Consider the following 22,374-nt stretch of genomic DNA (forward strand, 5'->3'; position numbering starts at 1 on the left):
TATTATATTAGTATTTTTGTTTATATACATATATTATGTTACGAAAAATCTTGATTCTTTTTATATGAGAGGCTCGAATATAAGCGATTTTCTAAAAACAAACTTATGTGTTACTATTTTTCAAAAATTTTTATTTTATTTTTATCTCCGAAGTCAAGTTTTATCTCCTAAGTTTTGTCACTCCGCAGATTTCCATGTGATTTCGCAACACGTTTGCGAAATAAAATTGAAACGTAAAACACTTACAGAGTCACCGGCGGGGAACTATTCGAGGACATCGTCGCCCGGGAATTCTACAGCGAGGCCGACGCCTCGCACTGTATTCAACAAATCTTGGAAAGCGTTCACCACTGCCATCATAACGGAGTCGTGCACCGAGATCTAAAAGTATGTAGAGTAAAAGGGAGAATTTTTGCTGAGCGCGAACTTCGCGCTTGCAGAGCCGACGTTGAAATAAATCGAGCAAGCGTGTCCGCGTAATCTATTTTTCCACATAGCACTTTCGTCTGATGTTTTATTTATTTTTTATGATTTCTATGGGATGTCTCGCGCACGAGAAACTTATAGATTAAAAGAGGACAAGAAGAGAGGAAAGATACATTCGACGATGGCAACAAATCTATCATTTTTTATTGCAGCCCGAAAATTTACTTCTCGCGAGCAAAGCAAAAGGGGCGGCTGTGAAATTAGCGGACTTTGGTCTGGCGATTGAGGTACAGGGTGAAGCACAAGCATGGTATGGTAAGTGGGACCCAATTTTGCCAGCAAATTAATCCGTCGAGACTTCAGCTTTTATTGTCGATGGTGACACAATACTACTGCGGGCAATTCTTGTGAACAGGAATGATACGTGCGTTATGATACTTTGATACACGGTGACATTTGAACCTTAATTAGTGACACAAATATTCGGATTGTCTCTTTCCGCAAAGTTTAGTTATCGTGGCGGATAATTACGCTTTGTTGACTGGCTATTTATTTGAGATTGTAACAACTTGAAAATAATTGAACAACCCCTATATCAGCTTTTAGATTGTTAGTGTTTCGTGTTAGAGATTTGCTAGGATGCAAAATCATCGAATATTTCAAATTCTTTGCATTAATTAATTAAGTTTTTATAGCCAAGCTATTTGTATATTAAAATATCATTTTTTTATTTGAAACACGTAAAAAAAATTTATTATTTTATATACATACATATGTTACTGTAAAATTCCGAATTTTTTTTGAAGCGCAATTTAATATACTTGTGGAAACGGTGTGGCTAATAAATGTAAAATAGCCCAGAAATCCAACGTTATTGCTGGCGTAATATTCTTCCAAAGACAATCATAGACGTTTAATTAAGCAGCCGGTACTTCGATTGCACCAACGACCAACTCGACCGCGTTCTGATTGCAATCATAATGATTACGTGACAGTGCGTGCTATCAATTAATTATACGTATGATAGAATGTCATAAAAACGGTTAAAGTAGAAAATGTTTTAATAATACTGATGACTACACGATTTAGTTTTTTGAATATTAATTGAGAAATATTTATTCTCCTTTTATCCTCCCCCCCCCCCTCTTCCGCCATCATCATCGCGTTTGTGCATTTTTCGATATGTCGTCTTACAAAAATTATGGGAAAAAGATTTCGTAAATTACGAAAATAATATCTATTGACTTTTGTCATATATCAATAAATCAGATGTAAGCGACAATATAATGTTTTTTTGAATGCCGCTTTTTCGTAGACTCAGTTATAATCTTGAAATATACATATTTTGATCAAACTAAATAAATAAAAAATACAATAACCCATGTTAATGAATTTTACCTAAATTATCTCGTATTAAAATTATAACAATATCGATTTGAACAACTTTACAATATACTTAATTTTATTAATAAATCAAGTTTATTGTAAAATTCCAAATTTTTTAATTGATTATAATTTTAACTAATTATAATTATTTTCAAATATTTTAAACGCAATAAAAATTTTTGAACAGTTGTTTGTCTTTTAAAGAAGGAATTAATTTAGACAAGAAATAGTAATACCCAAAACGTGATCTCGCGCACGTAACGCCCTGATCCTTTCAATCCTTCGTACGCATTGTGTGTTTTCGAAAAGTAAATGATTGATTTGAATGATTGGTAAAAAGGTTTTGCTGGAACACCTGGTTACCTCAGTCCGGAAGTGCTAAAGAAGGAACCATATGGGAAAGCAGTTGATATATGGGCGTGCGGTGTTATCCTGTATATTCTTCTTGTTGGCTATCCGCCGTTTTGGGACGAGGATCAACATCGACTTTACGGGCAGATCAAGGCCGGATCGTACGATGTACGTATCATATAATCCTCATCTTTTTTTTTTTAATTTCTAAAACGTCTTATCTAAAAGCTTGATAAAAAGTACCATGTTAAAAGAAAAGGAAAGGATATGTTGTGTGAAAGAAGTCCAATGTCTAAATTTATTGATAAAACAATTTTCCTGTAATTGCTTGCATAATTATGTAAATTTTTTATCATGTTGTGTTTACGCTTATTTTGTGCAGTATCCGAGTCCAGAATGGGACACCGTCACGCCAGAAGCCAAGAATCTTATCAATCAGATGCTGACAGTGAATCCAGGAAAAAGGATTACTGCCAGCGAGGCATTGAAGCATCCATGGATTTGCGTAAGTCTATCTTAATCTACATAGCATAGATTTATATTATACGAATAAACAATCTAGAAAATAACATTATTCTCTCCGCTATATGTATGTGTGAGATTAGTTTTTATTTAATTTTTACACAGAAATTTTACTACAAATATCGCAGAAATATTTCCATAATATTTAGATAATGGAATATTATACAAGTTACAGTTTACAATTTTATATATATATATATATACACACACATACATATATGCAGGTAAAAATGATCCGGGACGATTGAATATTTTATAAACAATAACCTTTTTCCAACACACACATTTTTACATATTAAAAAGAATTATATATAATTTATACACAATATATGTATATAATATTTTAAATACGCAAAAATGTGTTGGAGAAATAAATTATTCAAATCGAATAAAATAAAAATAAATATTAATTGATAAATAAAATAACGAAACATAGTTATATTGTATTATAAGTAAAAACAGAAAGTTTTCTTCAATCTCAATTTTTATATATTTCTACGAATAATACTGCAAAATTTTAGAAAGCGAATTTTAAATATAAAAGTTGCTTATTTGTTTATATATTTGACTTTTGTACGAATTGATACATATATATTTTGTTGTCTTTTTTCACACATAGTTGATCTCTTCTTCGCATGAATAAAATTGCATTCTCAATGAAATTCTTTAAAGTATAAGATCTAATCTCAGGCGATTTAATCCAATTGCTTTTTTAAGGACGATGCTTAATATGTTTTCCATTTATTTTGTGTTTTAGCAACGTGAGCGTGTTGCATCTGTGGTGCACAGACAAGAGACCGTGGACTGCTTGAAGAAATTCAATGCAAGGCGCAAGTTAAAGGTGAGTTTTTTCTCTCTCTTTCTTGAAAAGTTTTATTTCATTATATATATTTTTTATGCATTTGCGTATCTTTATCTTAAATTACATTCTTTGATTATACAATTTTGCGATTCCTTGTCATGAATTTGCGGTTTGTTATTTAAATAATTAAATAACATCAATAACAATAAATAACAATTCCTTTTCTTGTTTTCGAGAGAAATATATATATTTATATATATTTAATAATTATTTTTCCGTTTAAACATTGCAAAATAAAATTCAAAATGAAAATCGTGACATCATGAATTACGAGATTTAAAATTTTTATGTTTTAAATGATATATTATTCAAGTAAATAGGTTATTTATCTTTTTTATTCCTAAAAATTTTACCGATTTATATATTATTTGTCTTAATTAGTATCGATAAAGAATACATTTAAGTCAAACATTCTTATATCAGAATAATCATTTTAATTACCAGATAAATGAAATTTGACATTTATGAGAGACTCATTTTGAAAATGTATGATTGCATTGCTTTAACGAGAATTGTCAAGAGATCAAAGTTTGTATGATCCGCGATTATCAACTGCTAATTTTAAAGCATACGGTTATATGGAAATGTATGACTGTAACTGCGCAAATTCTCATCAAAGACACGGTAGTGTCTCATGTTAAATTCACACGCAGCAACAGAGAGACACTCGGTGTATCTATACGCGAATCGACTAGTTGAGAGTACCTACCTTAAGATAATATGTACATACAATTCTTAATAAGCCTAATCGATAGCTAAAGTCTCAATGTGAAAATTTTCCTTTAAGAAACGTCACCACCGTCGTCGTGCTAGACGTACACGTATATACACGCACAAAACACATGCAATAGAAATGTAGTGATAATTTTGTATGATTCATGCTCTTGACAGAAGATTGTGCTAGCTGAGATTTGAGATTTGAAGTGCGCTCCGTTATTAATCTTGGCGTTGCTAAGCTGAATAATGGAATTGACAGTGCTAAATTTTGTAAATAAAAATTTTTATTTTGTATTGTTTTAATGTTTATTTTTTGGATAAATTTTTAAATTTCAATATTGTTATTTTTGTAAGAAATTAAAGCAACTATTTTGTACTACATTCTTTTGGTTAAAATGTTTCTATTTAAAAAAATTAATGAATTAGTGTGTTTTTATTTTTAGTGTATTCTTAGTTGGGGGGGCGCAATTTTTTTATAATATTATTTCTTTGTAGGAAATTAAAACAACTATTTTGCACAATAATTCGTTTTTAATATAACAATTCTTTCAAAACTAAAATAACACTGTTTTATACAGATTAAAATAACACTATTTTGTAATAGTTTTTTACAGTAATATACATTTTTCACAACTGGTGCGTGTGTACTGTCTTGAGAGACGCCTTTGTTGACTTTTTTTTTAAAGTATTCTAACTGATCGCAAAATCTGGTATATTATCCTCGACTGTTTACAGATGCAAAATCCATTATGCTCGCCTATCACGTACTTTCGATCTGCTTTGCGGTCTAGATATCGTTCGAGCGATTCAATCTGCGTGTTACGAACATCTATAAAATTAGAACAATACAAAGCGTGATAACCAGCGGTATTAAATTTAACTTATCGATTCTTTCTTGAAAGTCATTATTGAATAAGAGCAATCAATTCCCAAATACATATCAGTATGTATAATATTTAAAAAAAAATTTACCAAATTTTTGGTGAACATGTTGTTTAGATAGAAAAAAAATTTTAAATAAAAAAATATGTGTAGGTTTTATTTTAATAATTCTTTTAATTGTTATATATGAGAGAAAGCATACCATTCTCAATGGTTTATAAGTCAAAAAGTACGATTATGTTAATGTAAAACACTCAACAATTGTTTTAATTGAGCCTTTACTATCTATGATTTAGAAAATTTTGCGCGGAATTTCTGAAAAATTTAGAAAAAATATAATATATAATATATGATATATACGGAGCTCTTGTTAAAATTACCAACAAAAGTTGTTTTAAAACGGTCGTTATAATCCGGTTTTCTAACAGATAAACTCTTGCAGCTTTGGTCAGTGACAGCGGTTCTGTTAGGAACCGATAATGTTTCTCTATCCCATGGGCGTTGTTTTACCTACAGCCCTGTGTTCGACAAGAGTCACTGGCAATTAAACAATAGTACGCATCGAAGTAGTACGATTCCACTTGTTGTTGCAATCACAGTACACTTGCACATGCAATGTACGAGAGCGAGAGAGTACCATTTTTTATTGGTGCTACATATGTGACACATTCACTTGCCGTTATCGACACCGTCGTCGTGCTAGACGTACACGTATATACACGCACAAAACATATGCAATAGAAATGTAGTGATAATTTTGTATGATTCATGCTCTTGTGTGACAGAAGATTGTGCTAGCTGAGATTTGAGATTTGAAGTGCGCTCCGTTATTAATCTTGGCGTTGCTAAGCTGAATAATGGAATTGACAGTGCTAAATTTTGTAAATAAAAATTTTTATTTTGTATTGTTTTAATGTTTATTTTTTGGATAAATTTTTAAATTTCAATATTGTTATTTTTGTAAGAAATTAAAGCAACTATTTTGTACTACATTCTTTTGGTTAAAATGTTTCTATTTAAAAAAATTAATGAATTAGTGTGTTTTTATTTTTAGTGTATTCTTAGTTGGGGGGGCGCAATTTTTTTATAATATTATTTCTTTGTAGGAAATTAAAACAACTATTTTGCACAATAATTCGTTTTTAATATAACAATTCTTTCAAAACTAAAATAACACTGTTTTATACAGATTAAAATAACACTATTTTGTAATAGTTTTTTACAGTAATATACATTTTTCACAACTGGTGCGTGTGTACTGTCTTGAGAGACGCCTTTGTTGACTTTTTTTTTAAAGTATTCTAACTGATCGCAAAATCTGGTATATTATCCTCGACTGTTTGCAGATGCAAAATCCATTATGCTCGCCTATCACGTACTTTCGATCTGCTTTGCGGTCTAGATATCGTTCGAGCGATTCAATCTGCGTGTTACGAACATCTATAAAATTAGAACAATACAAAGCGTGATAACCAGCGGTATTAAATTTAACTTATCGATTCTTTCTTGAAAGTCATTATTGAATAAGAGCAATCAATTCCCAAATACATATCAGTATGTATAATATTTAAAAAAAAATTTACCAAATTTTTGGTGAACATGTTGTTTAGATAGAAAAAAAATTTTAAATAAAAAAATATGTGTAGGTTTTATTTTAATAATTCTTTTAATTGTTATATATGAGAGAAAGCATACCATTCTCAATGGTTTATAAGTCAAAAAGTACGATTATGTTAATGTAAAACACTCAACAATTGTTTTAATTGAGCCTTTACTATCTATGATTTAGAAAATTTTGCGCGGAATTTCTGAAAAATTTAGAAAAAATATAATATATAATATATGATATATACGGAGCTCTTGTTAAAATTACCAACAAAAGTTGTTTTAAAACGGTCGTTATAATCCGGTTTTCTAACAGATAAACTCTTGCAGCTTTGGTCAGTGACAGCGGTTCTGTTAGGAACCGATAATGTTTCTCTATCCCATGGGCGTTGTTTTACCTACAGCCCTGTGTTCGACAAGAGTCACTGGCAATTAAACAATAGTACGCATCGAAGTAGTACGATTCCACTTGTTGTTGCAATCACAGTACACTTGCACATGCAATGTACGAGAGCGAGAGAGTACCATTTTTTATTGGTGCTACATATGTGACACATTCACTTGCCGTTATCGAAATGCGTCGAGAGTTTGAGACATGTGCGAGGATAAATCCTATCCCTCTCAAAGAGTTTAAATTTAATTGACTATAAAAGAGCGTAAAATTTTCCATTTGTTTCTGTTTGTTTAGAATTTAGATGGTGCTTTGATTTTGTTTTTATATCGGGAGGATGTAATTTAATAATGCAATCTGTATTATTTTCAATATTATTGGTTGAATTTTTTATTACAATAATTACACAGGCCGACAAAAAAAATTTTTGTCAAGTAACTCTAATCAGAGTAGGTGTTATTTATAGATTTTTGATGAGAAATCAGTGATTTTTCATTTTAAAATTTAAAATAATTATAAAATCTGACGTGATGGAGTAATTTGAACAGCGGCATTGTTTTTTGTGGCCAGAAATCTATAAGAAACATCTACTCTGATCAGAGTTACTTGACCAAATTCTTTTTTTTGTCGGCTTGTGTTAATAATCCGTGTTTTCTTAATTTTTAATTTCACAAACGTGAACTCTATTATCTTTCTGAAAAATGCTATCTTAAATATTTGCTAAGAAATTATCAATATATATTAATTCTTTCAATTTTTATAAATTTTCGGAGTTAATTCTTTACAAAAACTTACGCAGCATGGATCATCTTGGCCTTGACATATATTAGAGCGGGTTCATTCTTCAGTAATTTCCGCTTGGAATCAGCCAGCACAATTTCTTATTGTTTTTGAAATATTTTATATTAAAGTCCAATAATTTTTAAACTATGCTGAGAATATATAAGAAAGTAAACAGAAAATATACCTAATTTCAACATACGTTATCAAGATGATGATTCTGAGTAATCTTGAAAAGATTTTAGCTATTGCTAATTATTTATTTAAAAAAAAATAATTTATTAACAAAAATTTATTTATTAACTAATAAAATCAATGATGTAATTAAGTGTTAAATAGATAATTTGAGCTTTATCAAAAATTATCGTAATAATATTCGGCGAAAGCGTATATGCGAAATCAATCAGATACGGGATCGCTTATATCAACGCGACGCAATTATAATTGGGCGTTTGAATAATTAACATTTATTTGGCTACCGCGATATCATATTTTTGTACGAGACCGGCAAATTAAATATTGTATTTTTGTGCGAGGCCTGTTCAAAAATTGTATACTAATTATAATGCGACCCTTTGATAAAATGAATTAAATGAGTGAACAGAGAGGCAGCAAGCTCCGAGAAATTATCTGCAAATCCTGAAATTAATTTGACTTGTTTCTATTAAAGCTTAATTTATTTATGAACATATTGAATACAGAATAATGAACATGTTGATAAAATATAATTTAATAATAAATGTACCTATTTTTTTTTATTGATTAACGAAAAATTGTTTTATTACTATCAATTAGTGACAAAGTTACACAATAATAATAATAATGCTTTAAGAATTTTTTTAGATAATAAAAATATCTTATTTATTTAATTTTGATGCAGAAACAATAACAGTAATTTATTTTTATCAATATTATAATGCAGTTTTTGTAATACTTTAATAATCATAATAATTTTATAGTAAATTCGAAAAGCTAACGTGCATTACGTGCATGTTTAATAATAATTTTATTCCATTTCAATGTTATGCAATAACAACATGTACGGAAAATTCATGAATTATGTATTTGCAATAGCAATTGAAACATTCTATATTTAGTATCATAACTCACGTTGCGCTTAAATTGAAAAAATTAATATTAGAATATTTTATCTTTTTTTTTTCTGTTATAAAATACCAACCATTATTAAGGAATTGATGAATTCTGATACACACTTTTTCTTTTGCGGGCCTTGTTATCACATCCTGTGTTAACTTAATGAAATTAGCGTTGGAGGTCGTGACTGCGTTATATGCCCATTCCAAGAAATATTAATATCTACGCGAAAAACGATGGAGGATTTTACTATATATTAGAGAGTTCTTGTAGGATGACCACTTGCAATTCATCAAGAGTCCGGATCATACACATCTCCTCTAAGAGTTTCATGCAATTGTTTGCCCAGCATTCATAGTCCAGCTATCAACTGGCGACAAAGAAATCGTCATCTCTTTTAAGTTACATCATAACTATTCTTAGCGTGGATTTCTTCGTGGCAGTTGGTGCTGCATCTATAAGGCGACGGATCAAATAAAGCTGAATCGTCATTCGTTTTGAAGTCGTATATTATCTTATAAGTGGCATAAGATGTGTAGTCTGAATAGCTCAGTGGTAAGAATAATTGCCCGGAAAGCGAAAGAGTTTGATTCTCGATATAACCACTCACATGTCACATATTTTTCTAGTTGATAAATATTGTCTTCTAGCGATTATTTGTTGGATTGGAAAATATGAAAATGCCTTACAGATACGTCAGTATCTGTATCACGGATGACTGTTACGGTGTGTCTGGGCTTTTGCGTGTGCCTTCCTCTCTCCACCCTTGTTTATTACCGTTTATTACTTCTATAGCGGCAGAAGGTGCGCAATAAAAACGTAATTGGCCAAATATGTAAAAATGGCAGCGACGTCGAAGCTGAATACTGATTAAAGCTTGGCTCATAAAAGTGCAAATGCCGAGTAGAAGTGAGAAAGTTTAGCGACATCCTTCGTTCACTCGCATGCAAAGTAATTAAAGGTAATTAAATTCCAATCAGCATCAGATAACGGCTAACAATTAATGCAATATTTTTCACGTTGATTTTGACGAAGGAAAAAGGTAAAAGGAAATAATAATGAGTATTGATAATGACAATCTTCGACGATGATGTTCTTACGAAAATTGCTTATATTGTTTTATGGTTAATGCTGTTGTTATAAACTTTGGTAAGATAACATAGAATTATTTAGATCAATGAAATTGAGAGACACCTCGTACTAATTGAAAACTGCAACATCCGATTTGAATAAGTCGGATGACTTTCAATAAGCATTACCAAGAACTCTCAAAAAAGCAACAAATACAAATATAAATTAATACAATATAAATCGAACAACAAAAAAAGAGCAAGATGCAAGATATATAAATGATTTTATAAAAACATAGTCAATGTTTTTACATTATTAGTATTATAGAAAAAACAGAACATCTATTATAATAACACTTTGATAAGATGAAAGTTAGCTGTTTTATCTTTTGTCACATTGATTATTAATATACCATATATATTTGCCATTTATTAAAAACTTATTTAAATTATGAGGAAAAGTTAATTAACTAATATTCGTTAAAATACGAGTAATTTTCCACGCATATTGTAGCTGCTCATTTGTATGGCATCTCTAGCACGATTAATTCGAACGTTTCTGATTCAGGAGAGAAAAATAGCAATCCAGTAACGTAAAAAGGTCAAACGATTGTGAAATGTATGAAATCCGTAATTAATAATCAATCCGTGGCAATTTTAAATCATACATGGAAAAGCGAATTTTTTTTCCTAAATCGTGCGAACAGAGACTATCGTAAAATAAATCATTAATCAAAACAAAATTAGGACATATTTTTCGCGAGTTGTAATTATTGCTTGCTCAAGAATTATTTCCTATAATTAATTAAATTAAAGGCTGTCGTATTGTAACGTGATATTTTGGATTCTTCAAACTTTCACCATAACTATGTACACGCTTAATTTGAATTGACTCGTTTCGAGAGTTGAAAATTCTGAGAATATAATTGTAATTAATTGTGATTAATTTTCAATAGAATAACATTTTTCTAGAGCGTCACACATTATATATCATACGTTAAAATAACTTTTTTTTACAACTTTCATCTTTAATTTGTCAAGATTGACATAATAGAGAAATTGTAAGATCAAAGTCATATAAAACATTTATAAAATTATAAGGAATGGTTATATATATTTTTCTGAAATTTTTGGATTGTGGAATCAATCTATTTATATGTAATCATATATACAAAATATAATACGTTGAATAGGCATGTACAATATATAATCAATGCCGAATTTAACAAATTCTAAATGTTCTATACAGTAGCAATATAAAAAAATCATTAAAAATAACACATATATTGTATATTATATTAACTTCAGATTATCAGATTTAAGTGATTGAGAAACAATGTCATATTAGGAGAAATTCAGTGACAAAAAAGTTTCTCTTATTTTATATTTCTTATTTTACTTATATTATTAATATATATCATATATTTCTGAAATATTTGATATTTGTTGGCAAGAGAAAACAAGTTTGTTTCGTTATCACGGACTTATTATGTTCATGTTTGTTGGAGCGGCTGATAATAATCATCTTTCTTTTTCACTTGCAGGGCGCTATATTGACGACTATGCTGGCAACGCGAAATTTTTCCAGTAAGTATGATGCACAGGGTAAGTACCTCCGGCCCTCTTCAGCGCTCTATACGGTCTACGACAGATAGTACTTTTATATCTCCTATGAAACTTGACGTTTCCCCGTGTATCTATATACGAATTCATCCCTTTACATCCGAGTCATGCAACTTCCCTCTATCCTCGATTCGTCTTGCATTCTCGCCATGTAGAGGATATATTTATCTGCCTTTTCGCTTTTTTTTTCCAAAAAAAAAAGTTACTTCATCGTGCAATCGTGTGTGCAATATTTTCATAGTTAAATTTGTCATTTTATCATAAAATATTTATTCATAGAAACGATTGCAGAATGGAGCACTTGTATATATTTTTGCTCATGCACAGAAGTATATTAGAGTCCTTTTGTTGACATTCTCTTATATTAGGTAATCGAAGGAGCGAGGTTGAACAGGAAATCGGAAAATTATATCATAACGCGTCAATGATCGATTCTCCGAAAATCATCGTCGATGCAAGTTCACAGTTAATTAGGCGCTTATCAAGCAAACAATCGCGTTTCATCTTCGCTCGTTCGGCACATTGATTATCGTGATACGATGTGTTTCCATCTACTTCGTGTAGCTCCCATCTACCCCATATAGCCAATGCATATGGCACGCACTTCATATCCTGCAAAAACCACGGTATGTTACCCAGAAAACAAGATCTTAGTCGTTTATATTAAATAAACATAATTTTTGCTATAAAGACAAATGATGAATTTTAAATCCTTTCGTTATGCTGAATCTTTTTAAAGTTATTGAACAAAATAAAAATTATAATATTATAATTATGACATATCTCAAAGATTTTTTATGTCTATGTAAAGTAGTGCAAAATAACAATATTACAAAATAAGAAAATAAATGTTTTATGAAGTTGTTTCTCGCTTCTAAATCTATATACTTGTCTAGAATAGCGAAAGGATTAAGAAAAATACTTTGCAATTGAACAAATATATCGAAGCTTTTTTTCTTTGCGTACATATTTATCGCAAGAAGGTTCTGGGTAATTCAAATTGTCGTCACAATGCACTCAAGCAGTTTTTCCCTTTCATTTAATCATCATTGTTATCATGTCGCCACTCGATACAAATCAGGCAAATAATCGTTTGGTAGAAACTAGGTATATCATTATTGTCTTCGAAATATTTTCTTAATCGCCATATATATTTGATTATTCATTATATTGCGGATATTATAAAAATTGTAACAACATTGGTAAATTTCTGAGTAACTCAATAACATTCAAATAATTATAAAATTGGTGCACACATTTAAATGTTTTTATGAACAAATCTTATTGTTTGTTCAAGAAATTATTATTCATTTACAAAAGAGTTTATTTAATTATATTAATAAATATCTTTTTTTTTTAACTTGTAATAATAGCATCTTATATAGAAAAATAAAATTAATAATAAAATGTACGTATAATTTAAATATATTATATTTATTTTTATCAAAAATTGACTATATAACTAGTTATTAATTTATAAATTAAAAGACAAGATTATTGACACAGATTAAATTTTTATAACTCTGCAAAAGATTTCGAATTTATTACTATTGACCTTAAATATAAATGTATTATAACTAATATACAAAAATTAAATTTTTATAAATTAATCGCCATGTAATTGATAGTCAGATCGCATCGGATATCATATGGTTTCCAGTTTCATGAAACATATTGGATTTATTATACAGTTCGAATTCAAATGAAAATCAGCATAGAATAATCAATCCATTCGATGTGCTCGTCATAAAGCGTGCTGCAACAATGTTGATTAACAATAACTTTTGTTTATAAATTTATCTTTTTATATTCTACATGAGAATTAATAATAATTAAAATAAAAAAATAAACAACCAAGATTTAAAAAATTAATCAAGATAATATAATGCAACACACACATAAAATAATAATTATTTAGGTAAATATTTATCTTTACATAGACAGGATTATATATACATGTGTGTGTGTGTATATATATATATATATATATATATATATATATATATATATGTCTTTTGTCTGACAAATGTTGTCAAAGTCCCTGACAGTGAGCAACTGACAAATTGTAAGTAACTTTCAAAAGTTTTAATTGTCACTTATTGTTTCTTAAAAAGTTATGAGCAAATAAAAGTTCGGGTATTCGAATGTTTCTCATAACATAGATTTACTTGAAAGACTTTAACTGAAAACTGAACATTAAGTATTATTATTAAAGGCAAAAAGTAAATATATGGACCGGGAAGAGGCGTCACCTCTTGATTTGTACCTTCATTAACTTAACACAAATTTAATTAAAGTGGATTTAATCTCTAAAAACCTCGCATATATTTATGTCTTACCCTTAATACATAATCTTCAATATATATAAACCTTATTTCACATCAAACAATGTGGAATGGAGACCTTGCTTCGCACTGAAAGTTGCAAACTTATGTGGACCTTCGTCCTTGTTTATATGTATATTCACTTTTTATTTCAACTTTTGATATTTTGAAACACCCTATAAAGAATTGTGCATTTGTTTAAATATGTATGTATAATATGGATAGCAATACTCATAAATTGTGTTCGAGATATTGAATTTTTTATTATTAGTCTACGTTTAAATCTCGTTCTGCATGAATTTGATAAACAATAAGTCACAGCTAAAATCTTTTAAAGATTACTTAAGATTATGGACTTTGACAACATATTTCTATCAACTAAAAATATTTTGAACATCGCTGTGTGTGTAAAAGTAAACATTTATCTTATATTATTCTAATTTTTCATTTTATTATTGTGTTATATGCAAGAATATAAATTTCGAAAATTAGATTTATTGCAAATACAAATAATTTTAATCCTGAAATAGGAAAAATCTGTAAAACGCGAAAATCTTCAAAGGATTTAAATGAAAACTCAGCTATTACTATAATTTTTAGATAAGTAAAAACATTGAAAATATTTTTGATCTTAATTTTGGACAATAAAAAAAGCTATATGGTTTATATATTTGGAGGTTTAAGTTTTAATATAATTGTATAAAAAACTCAATTATATTAAAAATACAAATAATATTCTTCTTTTTTTTTTATTTATAACTTTTTTTCTTATATTATATAATATTTATCATTATTTAAAAGGTTGCCATATACAATATGTCATATTTATTATCATATTTATTTAAAAAATGTTTTTGTCATATTACAATTTGGAAATTATTGAACGACGGATTCAGCGCAGCTCTAAATTTAAAGCAGAAAATTATGCTTTCTGATTTTTATTAATGCTGACAATAAGCATCTGATATTTATGAATCAATAGAAAAATATCAATAAATTACTTATACAATCTGTTTTATATTTTTACACGAAACAAATATAAAAACTTAAATATTTAAAATAAATGGATAAAAAGAAACTACTTAAATTCTGTTAAATTATTATAAAATAATAAAATAAGAGAGTAGAACAGTTTGCAAGTTTGTGCAGCACAATCGCTTTAGAATTCCTTAAAAATAAAAATTGAATTGTCATTTTAAGAGATGAATGCGAATATGGATTATAATAAGCATTCACATAGGCATACACACACACATATCGCTCTTATTTGCTCGACTAGCATAAGTAAATACGGGCTTGTTCTACATTCGTAATAGATATTCGACAGATAATATGCCGCATTATGTACGACATATGCAGTTATACAGATACACATATATATTGTATGTACATATATATGATATTACCATCTAACAATAAGATGATATTTTTAGAATATGCCTTGATTCCCGTCTTCCGCTCCCTTTTCCTTTTTAGATTGACAAGTAGCTGAGTATCTTGCATTTTGTAGATTCAATGCTACACATGTAATATGTATCTGTACAACATGTGTGTTTTACCTCTTAATATATAATCAATGTTAAAGTATATATACATATATATACATACATACATACATATATATATGTATATTTTTTTTATACCTTTAATTGAATTGCAAGAACATGCTCACACATTTCCAAGGTTTCGATACTTCGGATAATTCATTTTGACGTGATTTCTGAATAATAGATTCACAGATCTGTTGTCGCGACATTTATGAAAAAAATGTAAAATTTTTCTTTTATCGAGAAAAAAACTGATTTCCGTTTTTGATTTGTCGAAGATTGAAAACGCGACACAAACGAAATCAATTCAACTATTCATCACAGAATATTTTTAAAATGTCTTTATCTTGTTACGATTGAGAACAAGAAGAGTACGGCTGGTATTCATAGTCCGTTCTTATATTTAAGATCATCTTAAGTACGGTTTTAAGTTGCTACGCGGCCATTTCATTGGTTGAATGGGATCGTAAGACGATCTTAAATATAAGAACGGACTATGAATACCGGCTTATGTATAACATATACTATAATTTTTGTTAAACTTTAATCATGGAATTTATGCATACAATATCTCGATTGCGAACTTTGATATTTTATTAAATTCAGTTCTTTTTTTATACAATACTATATTTATCTTTTAATCTCCTAACAAAGAGGATACTAGCAGAATTTTTTTGAAGATTTATATAATCCAATTATTAACGCATGCGTTATATTAAAAAAATTATATTTGTCATAACAATTCGACGAAGCGTCTTTATCGATCTATGATATAACTCGCGTTTTATATAACTTTTTTATACTTCAAATCTTTCCATCACGTTTTTATCGGATATTTTCCCGATACTTGATTCTATATCTCATGATGGAAAATTGTTCTCGAGTGAAATGATATCGTTTTTATTTACATAACAGCTGTTCTTTTTCGCACGCCTCGTTGTATATTCTGTCCGAATCCTTTGTTCAAGCAAAACTGAGAAACAATTAACTCTTTGTCCTCACATTTTAAGCTTTCTTACCCTGCTCTTCTCCTTTCTCTTTCTCGCCAAAGCACGAGAACTTTGATTTTAATTAAATTTATTTCATCGCCTTGAGTCGACTCTCAAACTCGAAGTTCTTTCAACTTTTCTTTCTCGCCACGCCACTTTATTCCCTGTCTTGAATGCACTTTTTGTTTTCGGAAAAAAGATTATTATTTTCGAAACTTATTAGTACATTGTTATTATGGAAATTTTTTAAAAGCCTTGCGACAAACTTCAAGCGAAATACAAATCGAGAAGATTGACGGTTTGTTTAGCTCGACTTGATTTTTATGCCCCTTCGATTGAGAAAAAAAGTCTCGCAAAAAATAAATTAATAACTTTCAAAAGTATCAAATTTAATATTTGGGAAAATAATATTATGACTTCAGTGACTCACATTAATAAAATAAAAAACGCGCGATGGTGGCGTAAAAAACTTACGATTATATTTTAATAGCCTGGAAATTAAACAAGATTTTAAAAACATAAAAATTGCACTATCAAATGTATAAATATACATATCTAAATTCTATTTAAACTTCATAGCTGTATACGCTTGCATCGACTGTGATTTAAAACAAACATATGGAATTGGCATACAATTTTCGCAAAATGAATCATTACAGATTGATTCTATATAATCTCCCGCTTTCATATGTGATCGCGAGTCTGAAGAAAATTTTCTCATCCTTTTAATCATTGTGAATATCCATAACGAAGCACGTAAAAGGGTTCGTTGTTACACACAGAGTTGCAGGGTGTAAAATTACAATTAGAGACAAAACTTTAATGAAACTTCGATATTTCATGATACTTTAATTATATTTTTAAGATACGTATTAATTATTTATTATATTTTTTCTGTTTTTATTAATTTATTATTTGCATAATATTTGTGGATAAGAACTTTAATTTGTTTGCAACATTATATCTCGATTAAATTTATTGTACCGTTTAATTGTTACATCGCTCTGCAGTTTCTGCTCGGCTAATAATTTCCGGAAGTTCTTGAAAATCGGTTAATTATCGGCCGATAATTAACGGAAATTCTTGAAAATTATGATACTCATATATTATTATGAAAGTTTCATGATAGTTAGCAACAATCACATTTCACAATTAGATTTCACAACATATATTTTGGGGTATGTAGTCGTAGATTTCGGATCCTCTTCGCAAACGATCATCAATCGTCGAGGGAAACTCGCAGGCTCATTCATTATAATCCGATTACTACATAACTATACATCCTAATTGCTCATGTTCTCTCCGAAGCGATACCTACTTGCGTTGGTCTCTCTCCTATGGATATATGTTAAAGAAAATTATTTTGATGGCGAGATAATTGCATCTTATGTCCGTGACACATTGCGAAATATTATGACTTTTAAGGAATTATCTGTAAAAATAATTGCGTGTTTTGCACGCATATGTAAGTAAAATAAATTTATCCTTGCAAGATATACCGCATCTATGATAACAGATACGATATATAAAGTATTATAATTTTGTATGAGATTGACTTGCTATAATAACAACAATAGATTCAGAGTACTAACAATTAAATAGGAAAACTGGCAAATAAAAACCAAGGCGCGGATATTGGTGCGCGAACTTATTATTATTAAATTTTAGTAATAAATGTATATTTTAAAAATGTAATATAAACATTTATATTATATTGTAAACCATCGACGGATACACGTGTGGCAATAATTTAAAATTTAACTACAACAACAAATATTGTATATGTCAAGTTTTAAAATTCCAATGTAATTTTTATATATTTTTATCCGTGCTGAAAATGGACCAAAAAACGGTCCAAAACGTATATTTTTAATACACATTTATTACTAAAATTTAACAATAATAAGTTTGCGCACCAATACGCACTTTGGCTCTTATATTTGCCAGTTTTTCCACTTAATTGACTTGGTATATTGTTGTCCATTCACGCATACGTATAAAATATATAGTTGATATATATGAATAAAACAGAAGTTATAAGGTTTTAACATGTATTTATTGATCAGTTAGCAATACAAGTTTTATGTTAATTCAATCTATATGGTGCTTTTCGGGGCCATTGCACAAATGACTAAATCAAGATTTATATATGTTGCATTTTTCTCACGGCCATGAATCTCTTTGGCGGTGTGTAAATTGATGTATTTTAGACCGCGCGTATTTTTACCGTGAATAACAGAATCGCGCGAATTACGTATGGGTTTATGAATCCTATAAACCGCGCGAATTACATATAGATTTATAAATCCCAAAACGCGCATACAACTTGAACGGCTTCCGGCGAATTCATGTATCCATAAATTCCTGAACTAGCCATCATTTGCATCTGCCAATGCTTTCTTTTGAGAGAACACGAGCAATTGTAATCGACAAATAAATCTCTCTCTCCCTCTCTTTCTTTCTCTAATATATATGTGTACATATATGTATATATATGTATATATATGTATATGTATATTTCTTTTTTTCCACGTTAATCTATGACCAATTTTTCTTTTTTTGACAATGGAAGACCGCAATGCGCATAGTGGGTCGGAGGTGCAAACTCAACGTACTCCATTCCACATTTGAACTTTTTTTTTGTTTTTACTCAATTACTAAAATTTAACAATAATAAGTTTGCGCACCAATACGCACTTTGGCTCTTATATTTGCCAGTTTTTCCACTTAATTGACTTGGTATATTGTTGTCCATTCACGCATACGTATAAAATATATAGTTGATATATATGAATAAAACAGAAGTTATAAGGTTTTAACATGTATTTATTGATCAGTTAGCAATACAAGTTTTATGTTAATTCAATCTATATGGTGCTTTTCGGGGCCATTGCACAAATGACTAAATCAAGATTTATATATGTTGCATTTTTCTCACGGCCATGAATCTCTTTGGCGGTGTGTAAATTGATGTATTTTAGACCGCGCGTATTTTTACCGTGAATAACAGAATCGCGCGAATTACGTATGGGTTTATGAATCCTATAAACCGCGCGAATTACATATAGATTTATAAATCCCAAAACGCGCATACAACTTGAACGGCTTCCGGCGAATTCATGTATCCATAAATTCCTGAACTAGCCATCATTTGCATCTGCCAATGCTTTCTTTTGAGAGAACACGAGCAATTGTAATCGACAAATAAATCTCTCTCTCCCTCTCTTTCTTTCTCTAATATATATGTGTACATATATGTATATATATGTATATATATGTATATGTATATTTCTTTTTTTCCACGTTAATCTATGACCAATTTTTCTTTTTTTGACAATGGAAGACCGCAATGCGCATAGTGGGTCGGAGGTGCAAACTCAACGTACTCCATTCCACATTTGAACTTTTTTTTTGTTTTTACTCAATTCTTGATAATAAAGCAGGAACCGAGTGATGAACGATATGCCGCGTACCCACAAGTCTTCGATTACAAGAAACGACACACGATATAATCGATGACATTAATCATGAGGGACGATCGATTCGTGGCAGTTTCCGACTAAAATAAAATTTTATTTCGACAGAAAAGCGCGACGTCGGATAAAAATGCTATTTATGTTTCATCTCAACAATTCTAATTTTTATTAGGTATTTTTTTAAATGTAGTAGTCCTATCTTTTTGGTGAATGTTTACGTTAGTGTAACATCTGCATCTTGATATATGTTGTCAATTATGATCCTAAATAACATCCAAAAAATCCCGGAAAAAGTCTATATATAATCAAATATTTTACGTTGCAAAAAAATAATGCAGATAGACATATCAAAAAGTTTAAAAGGCTATAAAGGTTAAAACGGCTGCATTATAAAACAAGTATGGGACATAAAGCAAAGAAAATTTGTCAGAGACTTTAAAAATATATGGATATTTGATTACTTGGTAAAGAGTATCTTAATGTATGGAACAGAAATTTGGAAATGGAAAGAATACGAGACAGTGGAAAGGTGCCAGGATAAATTTATGAAATAGTCGCTAAGTTTAGATTGGAACATACCATGATAGATTTTCAGGAAAGAAATAAAAAGAAAGCTTTTGAGAATAGAAACAGGTAAAAGAGCAATTAAATTTGAGGGGAAAATTACAGAGAATTTAAGTAATAATATATTGAAGGAATATTTTAGGGAAATAGAGAAAAATAAGGGAAAAAAATAAATAAGAAGCAGATAGAGAAATGTATTTTCGTAGGAATGGAATGTTTGAGATAGAAGTAAAAAGATTAAGAGAAGAAGGCATTGATTGGTACATAAGTTATTTGAAAAAGATACAGAAACTCAAAAACAGATACAACATAATTCTCAGAAAATTATTGCGAGAATCAGATGTAGAAATAAAGAATTCCAAAATAAATTTTGGCATGAATAGGAAAAGAACTTGTGTAGCATTTAACAGCAAATTGTATTGTGGAAATAAGAAACAGTACAAGAATAAATCAATTATTAAGGGAAAAGAGAGAAGGAATCAGCTGGATAAAGAAAATTGTAAGGGCAAGGAAAGAGAATGAGATCAAGGAAAATTTAGAAAAGTAGGTTTAGAGAGGAAATATAATAAATTCAAAAATAAAGGAATAATTTAAAATTTAATACAATGTAACTTAACTCTATCAAATTAAAGTTACTAGATAAAGATTAATTAAGCTAAATATTATGTCAAATTTATATTTTATATCCACTTCATTATTATATACTTTGTAAAGTTTATGTAAAACTTTCAAATATATTCATAATTGATTATGTATGGACTTTTTTCCTAGGTGATTTCAGTCGTCTGTTCATTAGAAAGTTATTAACAAATAAAGATGCATGAAAAGCAAGATTTATATGTGAATAAGCAATAAAAAATTTAATATTGAACAGTTTATATGAATAGATTACTACTTACACATACACACAAACACATATACATACACAAAAACACACATTTAGGATCACTTTTACCAAACTCCGATTAATTTAATCGTTCATTAACTTATAGAACGACCAATAACATAATTTCAAAATTCTTATTATCTTATGTGCGAGAATTATATCATTAGAAATTTTATGTTAATTGCCCTGTAAGTTAATCAATGATTAAGTTAATTAAGTTTGGTAAAAAAGTGGTTTTTAAATAAACACACAGATCTTTTTATAAGAAGTTCAAGAATGCTACAAATTGAAAAGTAAATATGCAGACAAGGAAGAAGCTTTACGTGAATTTGCTATTTTTTACGCAAAATGAGATCCACTCCGCGTTACTTGATGCGTTTTTCAGTGCGAAATAATATTTATAATTATATAACTACATATAGATTTTTCCAATTTTTTGCACAAAGCGAGATCTGCTCAACGTTGCCTGATGTTTCAAAGTTATTCCCATTTTTACTATTTAATTTTTGGAAGCACTGGGCAATATGTAGAATTATTCTATTTGGTATAAAAAGTTGCGAATTCATGTTAACCGTATATTATCGTACTATTTATTATATCTGGATTCTACGAACTTTTTTCATCTCTCGTCTTTCTGCCTCTTTTTTCTCCATAATTTCGTATTTTGACATTTCTTCTTCTCTTTTTCATGCTACTCTCTCCTTTCTCCCTGAAAAACTTTTTTCTTTTCCCCTCTCATCTTGATAACTTCTCATCTCTTCAGTCTTTTCCTAATCTCCTTCAAGCATTTATTATCACCTTATCTCTCTCCTTTTCCCATCTCTAACCTCCGTCCAAAATTCCATACATGTCCTATCTCTTTAATTTATATATATTTA

At 29.3% G+C, this 22,374-nt stretch overlaps 1 protein-coding gene across 8 annotated transcripts in view; it reads left to right on the plus strand.

Annotated features, from left to right (window-relative positions):
• Positions 1-22,374, plus strand: part of LOC115244580 (calcium/calmodulin-dependent protein kinase type II alpha chain) — an 87,809-nt gene that overhangs the window by 21,703 nt on the left and 43,732 nt on the right. For 6 of the 8 annotated variants that reach the window (XM_029822327.1, XM_029822328.1, XM_029822335.1 and 3 more), the window contains exons 5-10: positions 249-387; positions 639-741; positions 2,153-2,331; positions 2,546-2,668; positions 3,443-3,526; positions 11,632-11,692. In XM_029822327.1, coding sequence (XP_029678187.1) covers positions 249-387; positions 639-741; positions 2,153-2,331; positions 2,546-2,668; positions 3,443-3,526; positions 11,632-11,692 — 689 coding nt within the window. The remainder of the gene's footprint in view (positions 1-248; positions 388-638; positions 742-2,152; positions 2,332-2,545; positions 2,669-3,442; positions 3,527-11,631; positions 11,693-22,374) is intronic. The other 2 variants (XM_029822332.1, XM_029822334.1) reach the window with 1 other exon arrangement.

The sequence above is a fragment of the Formica exsecta genome, unplaced genomic scaffold, assembly GCF_003651465.1.
Source record: "Formica exsecta isolate Colony F162 unplaced genomic scaffold, ASM365146v1 scaffold82, whole genome shotgun sequence".
Classification (NCBI taxonomy): Eukaryota; Metazoa; Arthropoda; class Insecta; order Hymenoptera; family Formicidae; genus Formica; species Formica exsecta.